Here is a 26,945-nt window from a genome sequence, read left to right as displayed (position 1 = left end):
ATTAGGGAGCTAAGGCCCATATATAAATAACAGTAATATGAGACAGGATAAAATAAAACTACAAAAGTACCACAAAGTACAATTTGCACATGAAAGAAAGAGAGATTTAAAGCTGTTTTTAGCCAAAAGTGAGGATTCAACAGATACAAACATTGGATTTAGTTCCCTTGGGAGTTCACAGATTGAGACAGCAAGGGTTTCCTAGAAAAGGGAGCAGTGAAATGCAATTTCAGATTAGACTGCATTTATCATGTTCCTCAGAGACCAGGTAACAAACTGTGCAGGAGTTTTCATATTTGTTATTTCAGATGTTGTTGGTTTTCACAGATAAATGCTATTTGTTTCTGAAGCATAAGAGATACAAACTCCACAAGTAACAGCTGATAAAACATGGCTAAGAACCAAGATCCAGTGACTAAAATCAGGAGCTTTTCTTCAGATTTGCTTACTGCTAATTTTCCAATGTTTCATTTTGAGTCGTCTCCCTTTTCTTAGAGTACATTTTAGGTCATCCAGAGATAGCTTGTGAGTGGTATTGTAATTTCAGTAGTTGTCTGAAGTGTCCTTCTTCCTTATTTTGGAAGTAGAGTTTAGTTGGGTGTTGATTTGTAGATTAAATGTAGCTTCTCTAAAAGAGTTTTTCTTCTTAGTATTTTGAAGATTGTCATCCGACATCTGTTTTGAGGATGAGTATTATGTTCAGTGTGTTATACTGTTTTAGATAGTTCCTTGTTTCTTGCTGGTGACACTTAAGAATTTCTTGGGTCTCCGGCAGTTTTGCCTTGACACACACAGGTGTGACTTTGTTTTTATCTGTGCCACCCATGTGCCACCCAGAACTGGTCTGTTTCTCTCTTCTTAGTATTCATGGCCTAGTAAATTTTGAAAAATTCTTCCTCCTTATTTGTTCTAATGTTGTACTCATTCTGATTTCTCCTTTGGAATGTCTACTAGATCTATATCATTTCTAGTCCCCAAGTAAACTTCTTTTTCAAATTCTCCCTCTCTTTTTTCCTTTCTGTGAGAAATTTCCATAGTTCTGTGTTCCAGTTTATTGATTTTCTCTTTGGATGAATCATCTTATCTGCTGTTTAACCCATATAATAAGGCTCTAATTTCAATATTTATAATGTCCATCATTTCAGTTTTTGAAATGGGATTCCCTGGTGGCCTTGACGGTTAAGCGTCTGCCCACAATGCAGCAGACCCAGGTTTGATCTCTTGCCTAGAAAATTCCATGGATGGAGGAGCCTGGTGGGCTACAGTCCATGGGGTCGCAAAGAGTTGGACACGACTGAGCGACTTCACTTTCTTTTCAGTTTTTGAAGCTATCGTTTGACATTTGTAATTCTCCCTTAATGAGAGGGCAGGCAATGGTCCCAGCTTTATATACAGTTTTCAGTTCATGTTCCTGCCTAGTAACAAACCAAAATCCACATCTCCTAAACTTGAGTTGGCATTCAACCCCAGCCCTAATCTGTCTGGGCTTAAAGTCACTTTGTCTATCTCCATATCAAATTAAGGGCTCACAACTTTGGCTGAGAGTTTTCTATTAATTTCAAGTCCTGAGAATTCCTTTTCTTTCTTCTGAGCTTATAGAGGTATTTAAAAATTGTAATTTTTTTTTTTTTACTCAGGATTTATATGTATTTGTAGATAGAAGGTGAGTGGGGTGTATGAGAGGTATTCCATGAGTCTCAGGTCAACATAATACTTAAGGATCTATTGATGAGCAAATCTGAAAGCTATGAAGGCTGTATTCTTTACAGTTTAGTTACTCTTCAACTTTAGTAAATAAAATACATTCAGTAAATAAAGAGAATAGTACCCATGAACCCTGAATCAGGACAAATCAGTGGACCGAGAGAGCACACACTGAAAGAGTTGAGGTTCCCTGTGATGGCCTGCACCAGTGGTCCCCAAACTTTCTAGCACCAGGGACCAGTTTCATGGAAGACAATTTTTCTATGGACAGGGGAGGTAGAGGGTGGATGGTTTCCAGATGATTTAAGTGTGTTACATTTATTGTGCATGCTATTTCTATTATTATTACATCAGCTCTAGCTCAGATCTTCAGGGATTAGATCCTGGAGGTTGGGGATCCCTGATCTAGACATTAAAGGAAATAACAGAGCATATCAGAAGAAAGGGTAGAAAGGGGCCAGATTATCATTAATTATTATTAATAAAATGCTGATCATTTTATTTACATTATACAAGGTAATACCCCAACAGCCCTCTCCTTTAAAAAAAATGGAGACTCAGAAACATCACATTAAATTGCACAGGAATTCAACCTAGGTCTCCCAGTTTTAAAAGGCCATATACTAACACTATAATAAGAAATTCAGAATTTTTCCTGAAGTGATAAAAATTCGACAGTATCAAAGTCAAAATTGAGGAAGACTACTCCAGGTGCAAAGGCAGATTTATCATAAAGCCAATGAAGTACAGGCCCCAGGGTTCTTCAACTGGATGGAACTAATAATATTGAAGTTTCTGGATGATGTAAGATTACAGGTAGGAATGGGAAAACAAATTAAAATAAAAGTATGAGTATTTATATATAAGTATATCTGAAAATTGTCTAAAGATATGTCTGAAGTAAAAGATTTGAGTCTTCTAGATTTCTCTGTTTTAAAACATTTATTGTATATTTTTTTCTAATTGTAGATATATATTCATCCTTCTATATACATTTTTTTGTTCATAATTTTGTGTTACTTTACTTTTGAAAAAGGTCCCAAATTTCATAATTTTCAGGTGCAAGTCCTAGTTTTGTCTCTGCTTGCAAATAGAGGGTAGGGAAGGCGTGTAAGATGGAAGTAGGAAGTTGAGCTAGAAGAATTATGCAAGATGTGTGAGAAGCTAGAAATAAAATGATAGCTGATAAAATTCAAAATTATGGGACTGATTTGGGAAAGACAGAAAAGGAAGAATAAACAGAAGTTAGTCAGTGGGAGGATGCAAGTCATAAATATAAAGAGAGTCAGACATCATTCCAAGTTTATGAACTTTGGTGTGAATGACAACAGTGGGGCAACTGCTGGAACTAGGTAAGTCAAGAGGAATTTGCTGGTGACTTGGTAGAAGAGGCAGATCAGCGGAGAGGACGGGTGATAGAGAATATAGAGCAATCAGCGAGGATATAACAGTACATTTGTCTAGCATCTGACTGAGATGTGGAATGAAATACCAAGGCTTTGTATTTGACTGGGATCTACTTTGAGAGTTGCTTTTGTTTAGTCATCAAGTTGTGTCCACTTCTTTCGTGACCCCAAGGCCTATAGCCTGCCATGGGATTCTCCAGGCAAGAATACTGGAGTGGGTTGCCATTTCCTTCTTCAGGGGGCTTCCTGACCCAGGGATCGAACTCTCATCTCCTGCTTGGCAGGTGGATTCTTTACCACTAGCGCCACCTGGGAGAAGGCAATGGCACCCCACTCCAGTACTCTTGCCTGGAAAATCCCATAGGCGGAGGAGCCTGGTAGGCTGCAGTCCATGGTGTCCTGAAGAGTTGGACACGACTGAGTGAATTCACTTTCACTTTTCACTTTCATGCATTGGAGAAGGAAATGGCAACCCACTCCAGTATTCTTGCCTGGAGAATCCCAGGGACGGGGAGCCTGGTGGGCTGCCCGTCTATGGGGTCGCACAGAGTTAGACACGACTGAAGTGACTTAACAGCAGCAGCAGCGCCACCTGGGAAGCCCTCACTTAGACAGGAGAGAAGTCTATAAGGGGGCAGGCCTCTGCAGCTATGGAGACAGTAAGGTGCAGTAAGTACATGGCCAAACACAGAAACTTCAGCAGTGCCCCAAACCAAGAAAAATGTACATGAGTAGAAACAGGAAAAAAAAGTTAAAAAAAATAGGGTGATTTATAGTCGAGGATGCAATTTTTGGATTTGGTGCAAAGGTGGTCATGAGCTCTTCATGAGAAGTAATTCAATATGGTGGTGAGAACGACAACTCATTGAAATAAGGGACTATTAGTGGAGGCGGTGGTAACAGGTATCATTTGTGAGTATAAAATAATCATTCAGGAAACATGGCAAATAAAGACTCATTGAGTCTTCAAAGAAAGATTATAGAAGCCATTAAACTCAATATCTATATCTATTTGGAATCTGGGGAGTTTTTTAAGGCAGAAGATAAGAAAAGGGGAAAGAGCAAAAGGGGAAAGCTGAAACTATGACCACTGGGATGGTCACAGAAGCAATGCTCCGAAGGAGGTCAAGTTACAGGCAGCAGAAGCAGCCGGTGATCCAGAGCAAGGAAGACCAGAACACTGTCTCTGTAAAGACAGCAGAGGATACTTAAAACATGTCACATGATTGTGAAAACGTTTAACATAGCTTGGGCATGCTCCTTGAGAGAAAGCAAAGACTAAGGTATACCCATACGAATAATGACTGAACTAATTAATACTCACTGAAGTAAACTCACTGAAACTGAGAAAGTTAAAGAACTAAGAGTGTACAACATCAGCTGTCAATTATTTAGAAAAATATTAACGGATGAAATTTAGAAAGAAATATTATGAAGAAAGAACTTAGAAGATGTTATAGAAGTATCCTGGGGGATAGTAGATGACATCTATAAAAGAGAGGGCAAAATATGGCACAGCTAGCAGGTGGGGAATTCAAACAAAATGTGTTTGCTAATTAGCTTCAATTAAGTTAATTGGTCACAGGGAGAGAAACTGGCACAGTTGTGATCACAATGCATGAAGAATATTGTGAATAATAATGGCTGCACAGATATAAAGTTTTTAATCAAGGTCTTGTGTGGAGGGCTCGCGATATTTCTGGTCAAATGTTTAGTTTAAAGAAGCACTTTAATTCATTTTTATAGTGGCTCTATTTGCTAAAGAATGAACAGCAAGTGTCACTGTAGCTTCTGTAACACCTATACATAGTCTATTTCATGGCTATAAAAGCTGTGAATTGAACAAAAATTATGATCTCTCTACGTTAGTTTACATCAGACAAATAGAGGCAAAGGATATATAGTAGTCAAATTCGCTAAACAAATGTACCATTTCCTAAACATTTAATACTTATTTTTTAATGAAAAAAAAAACTGTGAAACCAGAAGGTCAGATAGCAAAATTACCGAGGAGGGTATTATAAGATGAAGATTAAAAATATTGTGAATAAAAAACTTAGAAGATGGTCTGAAATGATGGTGTTTCCATAATTAGATTATTTACACATTTGTTTTAAAATTATATCTCTCCTCACCAAAAACAGATACCAGAGCTACCAAGGAAATATATACACTAAAACAAACTAAACAGATAACTGGGAAAGAGATAACTCAGAAAGATTTTGGCTCTAAACTTCCTGACAGGCAAAAAAGTGAACCTAGTAAGTTAACGATGAGAAAACATAAAAGCACTCTATTTCTGTAGGGGAAACACATTTTATTTTTCATTACATGCTAAAAGAGGGTTCCAAATGAGATCATTTATAGTGGGCGTTCACAAGCCTAAGGGACAATGTTCCTGGCCAAATTTTTCTTCAAAAAATAGCATGAGATTAATTCTTGAAACAAATATGATCAAATAAATAATATTAAAAGGCAAATTAATAGGTAATTTTTCAAGAGATTGAGTTTATGGAATTCCAATACCTAGGCCACTTGATCTGAATAAAGAACTTAGAATATGGTCTGAAAACGAGACACAAAATTTGAGGTACATGAGGCAGAATGGGTTGAAAGTCTTTGACTATATCCTCCAAATATTTCCATTTAAGTTTTACAAAAATGCATCTAAACATATGCAGCCTGGTGAAAGATTCTCTAAATAATGCAAACTCAGAAAATAAAAAGAGAAATCATATCCATAACACAAATGATACTCAGGTATGGGCCAACCCCACCTTGTTCACAAAGGTTTGCTTTTGTTGTTTAATCTATCATAGGTGCTCTTGAATTTAAGATCAGGACACACTGGAGCAATACATTTCTTTTCTGGAACAATCAACAAATAGTCTTTAGAAAACTAACTGAAGTAACTTGAGTGTCAAAGCTGCATAACAGAATCAATAATGATATATTTGTCTAAGGATTAATATAATGGCTATCTAACTCAATGGTTCTTAAAATCTATTGAAAACTAACATAGTACTCTGTATCAAGCTTCTTGGATTTACTTTTCATAAAACATATTCTTTTATATTCAACACTGAAGAACTTATGATTTGAGATCATTGGAAACAATGAATTAGTGAAAATGTATAGAAAAGTATAATAATAAGGTTTTTTAACTTCATGCATTATAGAGACTGTTTGGTGCAATGACAGAGATTTTCACTACTTAAGCTATTAAGACCTTTGGGGTCTTAATGATTTCAGTGAAATAAGAATGCATAAATAAATATTCTAATATTTGTATGCATTCAGAGAAGTCAATGAAAAGTACTTGTGCTCTGAATTCTTAAGGGATAAAAGAAGTGAAAGTAAAAGTTGCTCAGTCATGTCTGACTCTTTGTGACTCCATGGACTAAAGCCCATCAGGTTCCTCTGTCCATGGAGTTCTCCAAGCAAGAACACTGCAGTGGGTAGCCGTTCCCTTCTCCAAGGGATCTTCCCAACCCAGAGATCAAACTCAGGTCTCCTGCATTGCAGGTGGATTCTTTACCATCTGAGCCACCAGGGAAGCCTCATCTTAAGGGATAGTGTAGTGTACATTAATTAAAAATGAATATTTTTTGTACTAACAACAGCAGAAAATTAGAGTGAAAGTCAGATTCTTAAATATAATACTAATATAAGGGCCAAGTCGCTTCAGTTGTGTCCAACTCTTTGTGAACCCATGGACTGTAGCCCGCCAGGCTCCTCTGTGTCCATGGGATTCTCCAGGCAAGAATACTGGAGTGAACTGCCATTTCCTCCTCCAGGGGATCTTCCTGATCCAGGGATTGAACCTGAGTCTCTTAAGTCTCCTGCAATGGCAGGTGGGTTCTTTACCATTAGTGCTACCTGGGAAACCCCTAATACTAATATAAGTTGTGATAAACCACTTCTATGGGAATATCTCTTTGAATTTCTGAATCAAAGTCAGGAAGGAACTATGTAATTTAATATTTTGTATTTTGCTTTACTTACAGAGTCTATTGCCTTAGAGACCATAAGTAACTGGATGAGCTAAGCTTTCTGAATGTCACTTTCATACATTCATTTTAAAATACAGAATCCCCTATCAAATAGTCCTACAGCTTTCCAATTATTCTCTTCAAATATATTGAAGTTGTCTTTAGGTTGTTTCATTGACTTATCAAAGTACTACAAAATAATTTGCATGTAAAAATAATCATATATTAAAAATGATACACATTTTCTGCATGTCTTCATACAGCAAAAATAATAAAAGAAAGCCTTTTCAAATGTTACAATTTTTTAAATTATTGATATCATATTAATTTTAAAATTATGATGGCAAGAATATTAATGTACAGTATTTAGTTGTAATTACTACCTGCCCTAGTCATGCCTTCCTTATTTGTTCCAGGCAAGTATGAGTGTTCAAAATGACGACACACTCCATGAAAATGAAGTCATATGTAAAGCACATCAAAATTCTGGTGTTAAATAGATGGCAAATTTAATATTTAATTCTAGTAGTACATTATTGAATAATATATTTTTAAAAAATAGGCTAAACTACAACATCAATTTTCATCTGTGTTTTTCACTTGTTTAATGTAGGCCTTGGACTTCCACAGTGGCTCAGACAGTAAAGCGTCTGCCTACAATGCAGGAGACCCAGTTTCAATCCCTGGGTGGAAGATCCCCGGGTGAAGGAAATGGCAACCCACTGTAGTACTCTTGCCTGGAAAATCCCATGGACGGAGGAACCTGGTAGGCTACAGTCCATGGGGTCGCAAAGAGTCGGACACGACCGAGCGACTTCACTCAGTTTGCATTTTTCCTTTAGCACTTCACTTCCTACAACTGTAACCTCAAAGAATCATGATTAGGAAACATGCTAAATTCATTTAACAGGTCAGGCATCTTGTATTTCTCATTACTTTGTACAATGTTATGCACATTATACATATACGGATAAATGAACAAAGAGATGAACAATTGAAAATTATTAAAAATGAAATACAAAGCATTTCTTTATAATGTTTTGCTTCATGATTAGTTTGCAAACCTACATGATTTGATATCAACTTTTTTGTCCTCTATGCATAGCACAAAGCTTAAAACACACAGGTGTTCATATTTGGTAAATAAATACAGCTAATAAAAAACCTGTGACTATCTCAAGTATACTTTATAGAAATTAAGAATTCTGCATGACAAACTGAAGTGATGTGCCTAGGTTACACAGCAGCATAGTTCTGGTGGACTAGAACTCCAGACCACGCTCTCTGGGGACCAAGCCTTGTGTTAGAGACCATCTTGACAGACTACCTCTCTATAAGAAATGGTCATTTTCCTTTTAAAATTTCAAAGATATTCTCAAAAGTCAATGTAGGAAATGGATAATAAGGGATGTTATTGCTTGTCATTCATTTTTATCTGAAAAGCTCTTTCTTATATATGATACTCTGAAACCTCTCCTAAATCTGTATCAACTCCTGCTCTATGATACCTAATGAATCAGAGGCCTTGATCACAAAGAGTTTGGCTTTCACAGAGGCTTCTCAAAGGTACAAATAAAATAGTTTCAGAAAATTTCTAGTACTTGTCCACTCAAGTACATAAAAATATTAAGAAAATTTTAAAATATTTTGTAAAAACTACTTCTAGGTACAACTACTCCATCAAGCTGAGGTAGAATAAAGTTCAAAAACCACTGATATTTAAATTCCAGCCATAAATACCTAACATTGGCATAATGTCATCCGTCTATAAAGCCAAGCTGAATCTAAAAGCTTATGTTAACCATCCACAAGACAGACACACAAATATACCGAGTACACAAAAGCCTTACTTTTCACATAAGGAGTTTCATTCCCTGATCTTTGTTTTCAAGGCCTGCTATTTGTAAACTGTTGGTATGAAATTGATACTCCTTAGATGGATCCATTCATTTCCTTTTGTTCCAGAGAAAGGCATTCTCATATGCCATCTAAAGCAACCATTGGTGCTTCAGTTCAAGACTTGATTAACCTTAGATCTGCTTCAGCAGTAACAGAAAGATAACACACAAGAATGGGATGCTGATTCTTGCTGGTGTTCACTCATGTGACCCTCCTTTTCTAGGACGTGGTACCACGCGGGCCTGTGAGCACCAGTCTCACAAGGTATTCCTTACTGAATCAACAGAGGGGATAAATACTTCAGGAAGATGAAAAGGAGCAAAAACAAACAAGCAAACAAAAACCCCCTGGACCTGACGTTATGGAAAAAATTAAAAAGACACTAAGATGAAAAAAAAAATCGTGTCATGGTTTACATGTGGGATTTGGATGGAATCTAGGGCTGTGTTTTAATTCAAAACTCACCATCTCAAAACCACTTCTTTTCATCCGCCTGCAGGACTTGAGGTAAGTACGTATGCGTTTTCGGGCACGCTCTTGATATTCAGGGAATTGTCGCCTGCATGAGTCAATGATAGCCTGGATCTTTTCTTTGGGCTGCTTAGAGATTGGGACCATTCGGTCCAAGTTTTCATCTACAAACAGCCTGACAAACATCTGTTGGCAAGAGGGAGACAGAGGAGAAGGGTTTGGAGGGCTGCTCTCTGCTGTTCCTAGCTTCCTGTCTTGATTACTGATAGGAAAATACTCTTTTCTGGTTTATGCACTGGAGAACTTTGCAATGGAAAGCCAGAAATTTTAAGCAAACACCCTTTAAAGACTTTCTAAATGGTTGGATTAAAAAATAGAGAGAGAAAGAGAGAGAGAGGCAGACAGACAGACAGACAGAGACAGAAAAATATAGACTATCGCGTAGAAAAAAAATCAAGAAATAACAGTAGACTGTGACAATTAAGCACCCCGTAAATTCTCTATTAATAATAAAAATGACTGTTACATTGCTACACTGCACAGTATACTAATCTCAGAAAACAAACAACAGATTCTTTTGTCATGCATAATTAGGTAAGCTGGGAAAGCAAAAACAAAAACAAAAAATAACGGATGACGGGCAGGCTCTTCTGGGGCATAAGCTGAGGCCCCCTTCATCCGCTAGGTAAACATGCATACTCACACAACACAACTGCAGTTTTCAGCTCACATTTGGCTTTAAAATTCTAAACAAAACACAGCAATTCTGGTGTCTGGTTGGCAAAGAGTGTTTCATGTACTTTTTAAATCCTTCTGTAAATTAAACAAACATGTCTCTAAAATATCCACATTTACCAACAAGCAACAACATGAAAGTGAAGGGGTAAAAATCCAGCCACACAGGGAGGGTGGCAAGACTCACATTAAAAGCTTTTAGCCGCTCAGCCTCTACGCCATCTGTCTCGTTAGCCTTCTCAGAATCTTCGTGGTCATCGTGGTCATCTTCATCCTCATCTCCCCTGTTTAGAGACAGATCCTCAGCACCCCGATCCACACTCTCATTTTTGCCCGAGTCGTAGCTTGAATAGCTATGCGCAGGGGACTGAAAAGAAAAGAAATTGCTGCTTTGAAATTCCTTGCACGAGCTAATAAATTTTGTTTTCCTTTTAATGTCAACCGTTTCTCAAAACTTCAGTTTAAATAAGCTGATAATTCTAGAGCTGTGGCTATTTTCACTTAAATCAAAATTAACTTAAATGAAATCACATTAAAACTTCATTTCCTGTGTCACACCATTCACATGGTGAGTGCTCAATAGCCACATAGAACATTTCTGTCACTGCAGAAAGATTTATTGAATTTAGCTTTTTGAGAGCAATTATTGTTTCCATTCAATATACACATTGCAGAACCAAAAACCTGCAATCAGTTTTGTAAAGGAATCATTGAATCACATATTCTTGGAATAGAGATGACACCAGAGCTTAGTCCACCTAACTGTGTTAGTATTCTTGACACAGATCAGGGAACTGAGGGGTAGGTATATTTCACTGATTTGCCCAACAAGGACTATACAAAATATTGATGCTAGGACTGCTAGGACATGTTTTAAGGTCACTTTATAATTTGTCTATGAGTCTAAAGATGGCATCTGATTTTGCTTTAGAAAAAAGTAACTAGGTTTCCTTCTAATCATTTGTCAAGCTTAGTGCTTCATAATGTACTAATGAAGGCCAACCAAGACAATTTTCACAAACGTAGATAATTGTGTCCAAGACCAACTATGGGTCTTGCTGCAATATCCTTTACTTCCTTGTTAGCCGAGCATCTGTTCCAATCCTGTGAGCACCAACCTCTTCTACCCTAGGTATCACTGCTTCAAACCTTCAGCTCCAGATGAAGAAAGTGTGCCTGTAACTAAAATCAAGTTGAATCTAGCAGAGCTAAGAAGAGTAGAAACAGTCTCGGGAAATCATTTGAGCATCTAGATTCAACTGTGCCTGAAATGAAATGAACTCATGGATCTTTCCAGCTGTGTGATATTATATCCTTTCAACCCCCCCTTTATATTTTTGCTTAAATCTGAGTTTCAGTCATTTGCAGTGGAGCTTGGAGTAGTACAGCAATCAGTCATTACTGGGTCAGATTAACAACCCCAAGTTTCATATATGATAACTTAGATACCCGGGTCACCCCAGCTAGTATGTATAATTTCTGTAAAGAACAGAAACTATTCTGAAATCTAACAACAAAATCAACTACTTTTGAAAGACCTTTACAATGGGAAATTTTAAACTATTAGCCTTCAAAACTGCCTCCATGCAATGACAACATATGTGTTGACTGCTTTAAGGACTGCACTACTATATTATTACCATAAAATCAGAGAACAAAACTAAAATAGATCACTGACATTAAAAGTGGAGTTACAATTTAAAATAAAGCCTATTTTTATAGTTTAGATCATTTACAAGGTAGAATCACCTAATCAAATATAAGGCAAATATTCCATAGGTTTAAAAAATATACTATATATGCTTTTTAAATGGTAATATTTTAAAAGTGTTATAATACACTTATCTGAATACAAATATGCTAGGCTAATTTATTCTTTCTAGCTATGACGTGAGACACATAAGCCAGCAGTCTACTACAAATAGTACCACTTAGAACCACGAAGGATGTTTATGGATAGCTCTAGGCAGTCAAGGTAAAGAAAACCCATCTTAGACCTGAAAATATTCAGGATCTAAACCAAGAACATAATCAATGTTGTTGTTGTTGTTTTTCCTTCGAGAAAATAAATGAAAATTTTTGTAACTCTGAATTATCTTTCTCAGATGGTATATTTCTTGCCTGTCTCATTGTTGAAGATCTAAAAGCTTTCAAGACTAACTGGATTAAGTTCAATTTCCACAGATTCTCACTTCAACCTCAGTCTATTTGAGTCTTTTCCTTCACTGTAAACTCTTAGTATTCAGTAGCTTTTGACACTGATTTAAATACCACCATTGTGCTGTATGTTTCTTTTCATGTTAATATGCATTTTTTCCTTCAAGCTAGACCGAGACAGGAATCTAAACATATCCTACTTTTTCCTCACAGCATCTAAGAAAGGTTCTCTACAGAGTTGGCACTGAAGGTAGTTTTTCTTTTTCTGCAAAGTCGTTGGTCTTAAAATATGGGGGAGTGAAGACAAGCCATAGACGGAAAGAAAATATTTGCCAATGACACATCTGCTAAAGGACAGTTATCCAAAATATACAAAGAACACTAAAAACTAAACAATAAGGAAACAACTTGATTAAAATATGGGCCAGTGACACCTCACCCAAGAATATATACAGATGGCAAATAGGCATATGAAAAGATGCTTCACATCATATGCATTGGGGAAATGCAAACTGAGGCAACAATGGGATATCGCTACACACGTATCACAAGGGTCAAAATCCGGAACACTGGCAGCACTAAATGCTGGAGACGATGTGGAACCACAAGTTTCATGGATTGCTGTAGGATGCAAAATGATACCACCACTTTGGAAGATAGTTTTGCCTTTTATTCTGAAACTAAACATATTCACCGTGTGATTCATCAATTGTGCTCCTTGGTATTTATCCAAGGAATTAAAATTTGTGTCTACACAAAACCTGCACAATGTTTCAAACAACTTTATTCATAATTGCCAAAACCTGGAAACAACCAAGATGTGCTTCAATGAGTGAATGGATAAACTGTGGTTGATCCAGATAATGAAATAATATTTAATACTAAAAGAAATGAGCTATCCAGCCATGAAAAGACACAGGGGAATCTTAAATACATATTACTAAGTGTGTCTCTCGGATGGTGCTAGTGGTAAAGAAACTGCTGGCCAATCAGGAGACATAAAAGACATGAGTCTGATCTCTGGGTCAAGAAGATCCCCTGGAGAAGGGTGTGGCAACCCATTCTAGTATTCCTGCCTGGAGAATTCCATGGACAGAGGAGCCTGACGGGCTCCATAGGGTCATACGGAATCAGACATAACTGAAGCACAGTGAAAGAAACCAATGGAAAAGACTCTATATTGTATGATTTCAACTATATGACATCCTAGAAAAGGCAAAACTAGAGACAATTAAAAAAAAAAATCAGTAGTTGCCATGGCTTAGGGGATGGGGAGGGATGAATAGATAGAACAAAGATTTTTAGGGCCATGAAAATACTCTGTCAGATACTACAGTAGTGGATACAAGCCATTCTACATTTGTACAAATCCAAGGAATGTACACTACCACGAGTGAACCTTAATATAAACTATTGACTTTGGATAACTATAATTCACCAGTGTAGGTTCATCAATTGTATTAATAACATGTGTGCTGCTCTGGTAAATAATGCTGGTAACAGGGAAAATAAGCACGTGTAGAGGGAAGTGGGAATACGGGAAATCTCTATACCTTCCTCTCAGTTTTACTGTGAATCTAAAACTTCTCTAAAAATAGTCCTTTTAACAAATGGGAGAATATGGGTATTGGGGTGATAATATAAAATCAAGCAACAAAAATTACTATAAGCCTTCTAATAACCCACATAAAATATAGCAGTCATTGCCCCATAAACCTGTCTCATTTCAATAAAAACTCTGGATGATCATTCCCTAAACAAATCTCCATTTTAGGAACAATCATTTTCATTTTCCATGTGTAAAACCAAAAAATCCAAATTAGACCTTTAAAAATACAAAGATATAAAGGAGCATAACTTAGGCCTGATGGAAGAGACACACCTGCTTATCCAAAAAATGGTTTATGGGGACAAGATTAGATTTTTGTCTTAGTTGCATATTTCATTCATTATCTTGAGATCACATGTGACCATCCTTCTTGAAAATATATTTGCACTTTCCTTTTCTCACATTTTTGCACCCAAATAGAACTGCCAATTCTAGACCTAGAAAAATCCCCACAGAGAGGAAGATTAACCTTATTTTTAAGGAAAGTTTTCTTACTCTGTGTTCAGAGCATTTTTTATCTTTATTTAACATTTATTTTATTTAATGATATTTTACTCTTTTTGATGCAATTGTAGACAGGATTGTGTTTTTAATTTCTCATTCTGAGAGTTTACTATTGTGTATAGAAATGCAACAGATTTCTGTATATTGATTTTGTTCCTGCCACTTCACTGTATTCAGCAAGTTACATTTAAAAATATCAGTTACTCATTACTGAATCTACTAGGCATTCTTAGCATCATTAAAAGTGTGATTACCAGACACTGTGTGCCTTGTGATGTGATGCAAAATGAAGCATCTGCTCTTATGTATTAGTCACTCAATCATGTCTGACTTTTTGTGACCCCATGGACTGTAACCCGCCAAGTTCCTCTGTCCATGGTATTTTTAAGGCAAGAATACTGGAGTGGGTTGCCATTTTCTCCTCCAGGGGATCCCCCCAACCCAGGGATTGAACTCACATCTCCTGCCTTCGCAGGTGGATGCTCTACCACTGAACCCCCTGGGAAATCCCAAAGGAAACACACAGTATAATTAAAGAAACAAGCTTTTGAAAATAAAAACAAGAAATTGAATCCAATCTAACCTCAGTCGAGAATAGCAGTTCTCAAAGTGTGCCTGTTAGCTCAGCACTAATTGTATATCCTGGGAACTGATCAGAAATGCACATTATTTGTCCCATCCTAGATCGCCTGAATCAGACATTATGGGCTAGACCCATAATCTGTGTTTTATTAATAAAATGCCTCCAAGGGGGATTCTGTTGTAGCTCAAGTTTGAGAACCACTTGTCAGAAGTTGGGCTTCCCTCACAGTGCAGTCGGTAAAGAACCTGCCTGCAGTGCAAGAGGCCCACGTTCGATTCCTGGGTTGGGAAGATCCCCTGAAGAAGGAAATAGCAATCCACGCCAGTATTATTGCCTGGGAAATCTCATGGACAGAGGAACCTGGCAGGCTAAGTCCATAGAGTCGCAAGGGGTCAGACATGACTTAGTGACTAAACCACCACAGTTTGAAACTAACTTCTAATAAGACAATAATAGTAAGACATAAGACACAAGAAAAAGCAGACAGATAAATCCAAAATATGAAGCACTGTATAGAACAATGGACTTTGGTTTAGCAATATCTTAGTGACACAGGGAAAAGAGTGACATACTAGAAGGGACTTAAAAGGTTTAATAAAGTGAAAGGTGTTGAATTTGCTTATATCATGATTCAAATAAACCTAATGCAAAAAGACAATTTTGAAAAATTGGGAATATTTGTCTATGGATGAGATTAGATGATTACATTGCATACTTTTTGTTAGATGTGATGTCCTAACATTTGGTTAAGTGAATATTTATCTAAGAAAAGGGGCTTCCCAGATGGCTCAATGGTAAAGAATCCACATAGAGTTTCGATCCTTGGATCCAGAAGATCTCCTGGAGGAGGACACGGCAACTTACTCCAGTTTTCGTGCCTGGAAAATCCCATAGGCAGAGGAGCCCAAAAGACAGTCCAGGTAGTGACAAAGAGTAGGACATAAATGAGCATACACGCACCTGAGAAAATGTCCACATTTGTTAGAGGCAGAGAGGGATGAAATGACATCGATATCTGGGATCTGCTTTTAAATACAGCAGAAAAAAAAGTTTAAAAAGTAAAAAAAAAAAAAAAATCTTAGGCACTGAATTTAGGTGATAGATATTAGAAGTTCTATGTATCAGTTCAGTCACTCACTCACTCATCATGTCCAACTCTCTGCGACCCCATGAACCCCAGCACGCCAGGCCTCCTTGACCATCACCATCTCCCGGAGTTCTCCCAAACCCATGTCCATTGAGTTGGTGATGCCATCCAACCATCTCATACTTGTTGTCCCCTTCTCCTCCTGCCCTCAATCTTTTCCAGCATCACGGTCTTTTCAAATGAGTCAGCTCTTCTGATCAGGTGGCCAAAGTATTGGAGTTTCAGCTTCAACATCAGTCCTTCCAATGAACACCCAGAACTGATCTCCTTTAGAATGGACTGGATGGATCTCCTTGCAGTCCAAGGGATTCTCAAGAGTCTTCTCCAACACCACAGTTCAAAAGCTTCAATTCTTCAGCGCTCAGCTTTCTTCACAGTCCAACTCTTACATCCACACATGACCACTGGAAAAACCATATAGCCTTGACTAGATGGACCTTTGTTGACAAAGTAATGTCTCTGCTTTTGAATATGCTATCTAGGTTGGTCATAACTTTCCTTTCAAGGAGTAAGTGTCTTTTAATTTCATGGATACAATCACCATCTGCAGTGATTTTGGAGCCTCCCAAGATAAAGTCAGCTACTGTTTCCCCATCTATTTGCCATGAAGTGACAGAACCAGATAGGGTGACCAAAAAGTTCATTCGAGTTTTCCCATGGCATTGTATGGAAAAGAATGAACTTTTGGCCAACTAAATATTATATTCTCTATTTTTAAAAAATTTTATACTTTCAAAATGAATATTAAAATGTAACAAATTTTAAGTTATTTTATATCTCCTCTATTTTGAATATTTTTAGGTGACAGTCATTTGTTCAACATTTAAAGAAGCACTGCTTAATACATAGAGTTGTTTTGGCCCATAGGATTGAGTAGATACAAGTTTTTTGAGTTTCAGTTATATTTTCAGTATAACTGAAAGTTATAAAATTTGGAGAGGGAGTGCATTTGAAAAATTAGTTAAGAAAGTGAATATTCAATTAAAATGAGAAAAGCCACAATAAATGACAAGATTCTAAAAAGTTTGTAAATGCTACAAACATCACAAATGGCAGAAATATAATAGTTTAAAAACTAAATAACTCCCTGGCCCATATTTGTTTTATTTCTACATTTCTTGGCTGCATGTTCTTTGATTGCTTCTTCATATGACAATGATTTTGTATTACCATATTCTACAAAGAGAATAGAAAAGAAAAATCAGTATTTAGCATACCTGATGGAAATATGTCTTTTATTGTTGACAGTCTAGAAATTTTCCTTTGCTCTTCAAATTAAATATTGCTAATATGATGCAAATTGTTCCATTGTTTTCAGCAGAGGAAGCTCTTAAGTTCCTTTCATATTTAGGGCATCTCAAGTTTTCTTGGGAAATGACTGACTTCATTAAAATGACATTTATGAGTTTTATGTTTTCTTCATTGATATCAGCATTTTCTGTCAAATCCAATGTGAAATTTAAATCTTCTAACATGTGAATAAATTCATTTCTCTTCATTAACTGTATTTGTCTTACTCCCAAGGAAATACTATCTTTAGTAAGATCTGAAAAATTTTATTACAAGTCACTTACTTCTCAGTGTCAAAATGTCTATCAATTTCACTTGTCATTTTTGTTGATTTTTTCATATTTTATTAATGTTTTCTCTGTTATTTAGTAAATAATACAAAGACAACAAAATGATACAGCCTTTATATATTTCAAATCAAGAATCTATTATTTCTCACTTATTTTATAAAAAAGGTCCAAAAGACCTTTCCACATGGCAAGTGAAATATCATTTTCCACTGTGTGAATGGTACTCAAACTACCTCTGTATTAAACTTACAACTGCATGTGAATTTGCAATTACACATTTCTATAACCAGGGCTTGATTTTTGTTATTTTGTTTATTGGTTTACCATAGTGTATATGCTTTTCTAGTATTGAGGATAAAAAGGAGACATATTTGACACTTCATTTTACTGCCAAATATTTGTCCAAAAAGTACTTGAAGAGTCTCATGAAATTTTAGATATCTGAAAATCACTCCATTTCATAACCTCTGAAAGGAAATATCTCTCATTTAATAATTTTAAAAACTCTGGCTATTTTTATGGTACTTCAAAATGATAGTAAATATTTTTTTCAGGCTTGTTTTTCAAGATACTAGTTGGTTGAGCATGGTGGTTCTCTCATTTTGACATGCATCGGAATCTCCCAAAGGATCTGTTAAGATATACAGCACTGCATCTTATTCAGTAGGTCTAGAGTGGGGCCCAAGAATTTTGATTTTAACAAGTACCCAGATGAAGCAGATGCTGCTGGTCTTCACTAACCTGAGCTGCTATAACAAAAGTCCTATTGACTGCATGGTTTAACAGAAATATTTAGGGCTTCCCTTGTGGCTTAGCTGGTAAAGAATCCGCCTGCAATGTGGGAGACCTGGGTTTGATCCCTGGGTTGGGAAGATCTCCTGGAGAAGGGAAAGGCTACCCACTTCAGTGTTCTGCCCTAGAGAATTCCACGGACTGTATAGTCCATGGGGTCGCAGAGTCAGACACAACTGAGTGACTTTCACTTCAGAGGCTGAGAAGTCCAAGATGAAGCTGCCATCAGATTTTATGTCTGATGAGAACCTGCTTCTTGGGTTCACAGGTTAAGAAATTTGTTAACATGAAAAATAACTTAAGATGATGATTAACTGTTTAATGCCTATTAGTGTTAGTTGCTCAGTCCATGGACTGTAGCCGACCAGGCTCCTCTTTCCATGGGATTCTCCAGGGAAGAATATTGGAGTGGGTAGCCATTCCCTTTCTCCAGGGGATCTTTCTGACCCAGGTATTGAACCTGGGTCTCTTGCATTGCAGGCAGATTCCTTACAGTCTGACCCACCAGAGAAGTGTAATACCTTATCCAAGCATACTTGTTAAATTTTTTAAATACATATAAATAAGAAAAAAGATTAGACTACTAAACTCAATAATGTATATTCACAAATATCTAAATAATTTCCAATTAAGATAATACATCAAAACATTAAATGATAAACATACATTTATCTATTTTAGTTTTTAAATTCTTACATAGAGACAAAAATACTTGGGTTTATTAACAAAATGTCTTTGTCACATTAAAATTGTACTATGAAAACATATCTAAAAACTGTAAGTTTTTATAATTATGTATTAATAGATTTGTTAACTTACAATGTAATCCTAATATACAATAGTTCACAATTGCCTGCTACCTACTTTTCAGTGGAAAGTAAAGATTACTAGTAGTAAAAATTCAATTTTAAACCACCAAAAATACAGTTCCTGAACTGGGAACACTCAAACCAAAATATGGAGTAAAACTCCAGGGTATATGGCTATAAAGCATTTATATAGTGAGGAGGCAGTGACTGTGTATTTTTTACAGTGATTGGTTATAATATTAGAATTTTCTTAAATGATAATGATAGGAAGCTGGTTAATGCTTTCTTCATTTCAATTTTAGGGAACAGTTTGTCTTGATTATGATTTTTCAGAGATATCAGCAAGAACCGACCTAAGTCAAGTTAGTCTCCCCAAATAAGCTAAATTAAGCTTTGCTTAATTTGACTAGACTTGTCTTGTCTGCTCAGGAAATTTTCAAGGTTGGTTTCCATTTGACTTTTTAATGTTAGTGAGAGAGTGTGCATTCTTTTTTATAATTAATCTTTGAAATCCAGCATGTGTTTTCCACTTACAGCCCATCTCAGACTAGTCATATTTCAGATGTTCAATATCCAACATGTTCTATATTTGTATATACTGTAAAACGATCTCCAGATATTACTAACTACAGAGGAACTATGTTCATAAGATAGAGATTCTTTGTTTCCTAGGCAGATTACATTAAAGGTAATAAAAAACCTTTTATAATCTTTTATTTAAAGCAGACCAATAATCTAAGAATTTTGGGGCTTTTTAACAAAGAAAATAAAATGCAAGTTTTGTATTAGTATATTACTAAATTCATTTTAAAAACCCATAAATCTATTCAATTTTAGCCAGCTTTGACAACACACATAAAATTTCTTTTCCACAAATCTTCTGTAACTTTCTATATCCATTCAGCTTCTGTCCTATTTCTTTTATTTATTCCAGAATAATCATTTTATTTAGGAAAAAATTACTTTTCTCCTTTACTGCTCCACCCCCCAAAAACACTACATATCAAAACACAGAAAAAGTCCTTTATACCTTTCCTTATCCAAAAAACATTCTATTTTCTTAAATTCTTTACATACACAGCTGTTTTCTTTAAACTACTAGTTTCATTTTATGTATTGATTATAAATTTTATTTACCAGTACCACTGCTAGATGGTGAGTCAGAAGTAGAAAATAGAGCTATCCCTCTTGCTATTTCAAACACAAAACTTTTTATTCTGATTAATACAAATTTAATTTATTAGTGATAGGAAGTCATCTATAAAAGCAGCTTTTCTGAGGATGGAGGATATTAGAAATATGTGATAAAATCATACTGAAAGACTCAACATTACACAGATAACAAATTATCTCAGATTAGTCAGGTCAGTCGCTCAGTCAAGTTTGATTCTTTGCGACCCCATGAACTGCAGCACACCAGGCTTCCATGTCCATCACCAACTCTCAGAGCCTACACAAACTCATGTCTATCACATCAGTGATACCATCCAACCATCTCATTGTCTGTCATCCCTTTCTTCTTCTGCCTTCAGTCTTTCCCAGCATCAGGGTCTTTTCCAATGAGTTGGTTCTTCGCATCGGGTGGCCACAGTATTGGAGTTTCAGCTTCAGCATCAGTCCTTCCAGTCAATATTCAGGACTGATTTCCTTTAGGATTGACTGGTTGGATCTCCTTGCAGTCCAAGGGACTCTCAAGAGTCTTCTCCAACACCACAGCTCAAAAGCATCAATTCTTCGGCGCTCAGCCTTCTTCACAGTCCAACTCTCACATCCATACATGACCACTGGAAAAACCATAGCCTTGACTAGACGAACCTTTGTTGGCAAAGTAATGTCTCTTCTTTTGAATATGCTATCTAGGTTGGTCATAACTTTCCTTCCAAGGAGTAAGCGTCTTTTAATTTCATGGCTGCAGTCACCATCTGCACTGATTTCGGAGCCCAAGAAAATAAAGTCTCTCACTGTTTCCATTGTTTCCCCATCTTTTTGCCATGAAATTATGGGACCGGATGCCATGATCTTAGTTTTCTGAATGTTGAGTTTTAGCCAACTTTTCCACTCTCCTCTTTCACTTTCATCAAGAGGCTCTATAGTTCTTCTTTGTTTTCTGCCAGAAGGGTGGTGTCATCTGCGTATTTGAGGTTATTGATATTTTCCAGGAAATCTTGATTCCAGCTTGTGTTTCATCCAGCCCAGCATTTCAAATCATGCACTCTACATCTAAGTAGAGTGACAATAAGCAGGGTGACAATGTACAGCCATGAAGTACTCCTTTCCCAATTTGGAACCAGTCTGTTGTTTCATGCATAGTTCTAACTGTTGTTTCATGACCTGCATACAGATTTCTCAGGAGGCAGGTCAGGTGTTCTGGTATTCCTATCTCTTGAAGAATTTTTCACAGTGATCCACACAGTGAAAGGCTATGGTATAGTCAAAAAAGCAGAAGTAGATGTTTTTCTAGAACTTTGTTGCTTTTCTGATGATCCCGCAGATGTTGGCAATTTGATCTCTGGTTCCTCTGCCTTTTCTAAAACCAGCTTGAACATCTGGAAGGTCACAGTTCACATACTGTTAAAGCCTGGCTTGGAGAGCTTTGAGCATTACTTTGCTAGAGTGTGAGATGAGTGCAATTGTGCAGTAGTTTGAACATTCTTTGGCATTGCCTTTCTTTGGGATTGGAATGAAAACTGACCTTTTCCAGTCCTGTGGCCACTGCTGAGATTTCCAGATTTGCTGGCATATTGAGTGACGCACTTTCACAGCATCATCTTTCAGGATTTGAAATAGCTCAACTGGAATTCCATCACTTCCACTAGCTTTGTTTGTAGTGATGCTTTCTAATTATTTTAGATATTAACACACATTTCCCAGCAAAACAAGAGAGAAATATTGATCAGACTACACAAAATCTGATGGAGTGGGGGTAGTGAGGAGAATATAAGCTATCATTGTAAAATGGGTTTGGAACAACTGATTCTCATAATTGTCTCCTGGAATAATGCCTAGGATGCCAGTGGTTACTGAATTTTTTCTGAGAAAATAATTGCTCCATCATTGAGCTTATTCCACTCAGAAATAGAAGCCATAAGTCAAAAGCAAAACATTTTATTTAACGTGAAGGAATTGATCCTGAAAAAATTTGTTACATATTTTAACCAATTTCTCAAGGTTTTTATTTTTATTTACAAATGATGACAGAAATATGTGCTAGGAATGATATTTCAGGTTTTTTTCAATCATTTCTTAAGTGATACACCACTTCTAAGAGAAAGAATCCCAAAAAGTGTGTGTTCTTGAAACTTCTAGAGATATATGCCAGCAATACTGATGCTATCTTTCAGTACAAGGTGAGAATATAATTATATCAGAGCAGTCTTTTGCCCTCATAAGCAAAGGTGTGACTCCCTGGTTTAACTCTTCTTTCCAAATTTCAAACACAACTATTTAAGTTATTAACCTATCACCCTGCAGGAAAAACCCTCAAAGGGCAAAATTCACCTTCCAATATCTCAGTTAATTCCCACAATTAAAGTAATAAAAGATAAATGTAAGCATCATATCTCAGAATATTTACTGTAAATAACATTTTGTTCAGGGATTTTAAGAAGAAGAAAAATATTATATATACTATTGATATATTTCCCCTAAATTTACTGTAATATTATCTCATGTTTTTAGGAGAACTTTTGTTTTTCTTAGAGTTAAAATTTATTTGAAAGTGAGGCTTGGAAGTAAACTGAAGTCCCAATCATTAATTAAATCACCAACAATTCAGATGATTATAATATTGTAGTGGTTTGAAGACACTATCACTAATTTTAATGGGAGTGGGGTTTTACAAATATTTTCACAGTATCTGGTAATGATTTCATCATCCTAGGCTTCAAAAAATAAAAAAACAATTGATATTTGACAAAACTGCCAAGCCTGGTATTCATTTTAGAATACTTTTAACTTGCATATTAAATATTTAATCTTGTTTCACTTGCCTTTTTTTTTAAAGTATTAATAGTAAATGAAAGCAATATAATCATCAACAATAGTAATGATAATAACCAAATGCAGTAAGTGGGTGATATAATAGACAGCACAGACCTTTGTTAGTAACCTTAACTTGGAGATAAATGTGAGTCTTTGCCTAGTGCAGAAGCTCTAAACAAGATAAAATTCTGTCAGAGCATCCCAGAAATCTTAACACAGAGGATGAATTTCACTTGAATCCTTGGAATAATACGTCAGCTTTAGATCTATTCACAGAAGTAGACTTCACTGAATGTCATCCAAATTCAAACATATATTTCAACTGTATGTATAATTTTCAGATTTTCAGAAACATGAGACTTTTTTTTAACCTCTGATATTTACTTCTGAAGGAGATGTCTAGGAAACAGCTGACTGTAGGACAACAATATGTAACATAAAGTTTTAGATTTAATAAATGTAAAATTTGAAAAATGAGACCTGAATAGACATTATAGCATGCTTGTTCTTAGATTTTGGGGACAAAATTAAAAACAAAATCAACACCACATTCTATTTTGGATGAAAAATCAGTAGAGTAACAGGGCAAGAAGACCACAATAACTAGTAAATGAGCATAATATTTATCAGTTATCAACATTTCAGGTTTATTCATACTTAACATATCAGACAATCTTATCCTTTAAAATTGTAAATGAAATTATCTGCACACCTGTTTTACCACCCATTAAATGCCCTAAACATATTATCTGACTCCATATCTGATTAATTACATAATAACATATTACCTCTTTGGGCTTCCTGGGTGGCTCAGATGGTAAAGAATGGTAAAGAATCTGCCTGCAATGCAGAGGACCTGGGTTCGATCTCTGGGTTGGGAAGAGCCCCTGGAGAAGGGAATGGCTACTTACTCCAGTAAAAATCCCCATGGACAGAGGAGCCTGGTGGGCTATAGTTGATGGGGTCGCAAAGAGTCAGACATGACTGAGCAACTAAGCACAGAACATACTGCCTATTTAAAAAGCCGTGAATGATGAGATTTAAAAATATTATTATATGTTTATAATCTTTTATTTAAAGCCATTGCTCCTAGATATATTTAGAACTTAGAATTTTGGATTTAGATACAACAAGTAGAGCATAAACTATGTAGTTTGAAATATCTCAGGAGCACACCATAAAATATCTTAATGAAAAAGAAAGTGAAAGTTGCTCAATCGTGTCTGACTCTGCAATGCCATGGACTATACAGTCCATGGAATTCTCTAGGCTAGAATACTGGAGTGGGTAGCCTTTCCCTTCTCCAGGGGATATTCCCAACCCAGGGATTGAACCCAGGTCTCCCACACTGCAGGCAGATTCTTTACCAGCTGAGCCACAAGGGAAGCCCCAATATCTTAATATTATCCCAGAAAATCATATGAACACTAAAAAAAAAAAAAAAAGATAAATACTATAAATGACTTCATGTCAACTTGCTTCCCAGGTGGCACAGTGGAAAAGACTCCACTGCCAGTGAAGAAGACGCAAGAGGTGCAGGTTCAATCTCTGGGTTGGGAAGATCCTTTGGAGTAGGAAATGGCAACCCACTGCAGTATTCTTGCCTTGAAAATTCCATGGATAGAGGAGCCTGGTGGGCTATAGTCCACAGGGTCTCAAAGAGTTGGACATGACTGAGCATGCATGATATAGATGCATGTCAATTTAGGTCAGGTTTTTCCAAAAATAAGTCTGCCACAAATTTATGTTAAAAATATTTATTTCTGATAGCCATTTGGTTTTAGAATTGTGGAAAAGGAACTCTGAGTTCATAAAACAATGAAATCATCAGTGTTTAAATTAGATATTATTTATAAGCTGTTGGTTCATGAAGCAGTTTTAATGTTACAATTATTTAAATGTCTCAAAAACTAGACCCAAATATGGCAAGGATGTTGGCATTATCAGACCATTTAAAAAGTCTGCAATTAATATGCTAAAAATATAATTAAAAAGTAGATAACATGCAGGAAGAGATCAATAACGTAAACAGACAGGTGATTTCCAAGAAAGAATTTTAAAAACAGGTGAGAGAGCCACATTCTAGGCCATAAAAAGAACCTTAGCTCTCAGCCCCAAAGGAATTAAACTAGAAATTGATGACAAATTTACATGGAAAATACTCAAATGCTTGAAGATGAAACAACAAACCTCTAAATAATACATGGGTCAAAGAAGAAATCTCAAAAGAAATTTAAAATACTTTGAACTTAATGAAAATGAAAACACACTTATCAAGGTTTGGGGCAGGCGGCTAAAGCAGTGGTTAGAAGGAATCTGTGTGTAGTGTGCATGCACATAGAATGTATGTATGAAAAAAGAACAAAGTTCTAAAATCTGTCATCTAAATTTTCATCTGAAGAAACTTGAAATATGAGGGAAATAATATCCAAAGTAACCAGAGAAAAGAAATAATCAAAAGTAGAGCAGGAATCAATAAAATTGAAAACAGGTAAATAATACAGAAGAATCAATGAAATCAGAAGTTTGTCCCTTGAAAATGTTAGTAAAAAGAATAAGCCTTTAGTCAAGCTAATAGGAGACACAAAGGCAAAATTACTAATTCCATAAATGAGACAAGGGACATCCATATAGATTCCATATACATCAAAAGGATAATAAAAGTACTATGAACAACCCAAGGTCCACAGTTTGGTAACCTAGATAAAATGAACTACTTTGAAAGGCACAATCTGTAAAAACTCATATAAAAAAAGACAATCTGAATTGGCTTATAACTATTAGAAGTTGAATCAACAAATGATTTTCTAAAACAGAGAGTGTGATGCCCAGTTACATTTTACAGGTGAATTCTACTAACATTTAAGGGGAAAAAAATCATACTAATTTTCTACAATCACTTCAAGAAGATGAAAGCAGACCAACATTTCCATAACACACAAAAGTACAATAGGAAAACAAAAGACAAGATAACAACAAAGCAATATCTCTTATAAATTTAATGTAAAAATATTCAGCAAATTATTACCAAACTGAATCCAACAATGTATAAAAAAGAATTATACACCATGATCAAGTTATATTTATCTCAGATATGAAAAGCAGATTCAACATTTGCAAATCAGTTAAGGTAATCCATCCCATGAACAGACCAACTACACGAAAAGAAAAAATAAACAATCATATCAATAGATGTAGAAAAGGCATTGGACAACGTCTAACAGCCATTCATGTTACAAACTCTTAGCAAATGAAAAGTAGAGGAAAACTTCCTCAACTTGATTAAAAAACAAAACAAAACAAAACTACAAAAACCCTACAGCTGACAGCACCACACTTAATGGTGAGAAACTGGCTTTCCAGATGAGATCAGGAATAAGGCAAGGATATTCCCTCTCACCGGAGAAGGCAATGGCACCCCACTCCTGTACTCTTGCCTGGAAAATCCCATGGATGGAGGAGCCTGGAGGGCTGCAGTCCATGGGGTCGCTAGGAGTCAGACAAGACTGAGTGACTTCACTTTCACTTTTCACTTTAATGCACTGGAGAAGGAAATGGCAACCCACTCCAGTGTTC

At 36.1% G+C, this 26,945-nt stretch overlaps 1 protein-coding gene across 9 annotated transcripts in view; it reads right to left on the bottom strand.

Annotated features, from left to right (window-relative positions):
* The window catches only part of NOL4 (nucleolar protein 4), a 461,126-nt gene that overhangs the window by 118,486 nt on the left and 315,695 nt on the right, over positions 1-26,945 (bottom strand). For 5 of the 9 annotated variants that reach the window (XM_061399638.1, XM_061399640.1, XM_061399643.1 and 2 more), the window contains 2 exons: positions 10,395-10,574; positions 9,467-9,658 (listed from right to left, as the gene is read on the bottom strand). In XM_061399638.1, the coding sequence (XP_061255622.1) occupies positions 9,467-9,658; positions 10,395-10,574 (372 nt within the window). The remainder of the gene's footprint in view (positions 1-9,466; positions 9,659-10,394; positions 10,575-26,945) is intronic. The other 4 variants (XM_061399646.1, XM_061399639.1, XM_061399645.1 and 1 more) reach the window with 1 other exon arrangement.

This window comes from Bos javanicus, chromosome 24 (genome assembly GCF_032452875.1).
Source record: "Bos javanicus breed banteng chromosome 24, ARS-OSU_banteng_1.0, whole genome shotgun sequence".
NCBI lineage: Eukaryota > Metazoa > Chordata > Mammalia > Artiodactyla > Bovidae > Bos > Bos javanicus.
Note: the sequence above shows the minus strand (reverse complement) of the source record. Positions and strands in the feature narration are given on the sequence as shown.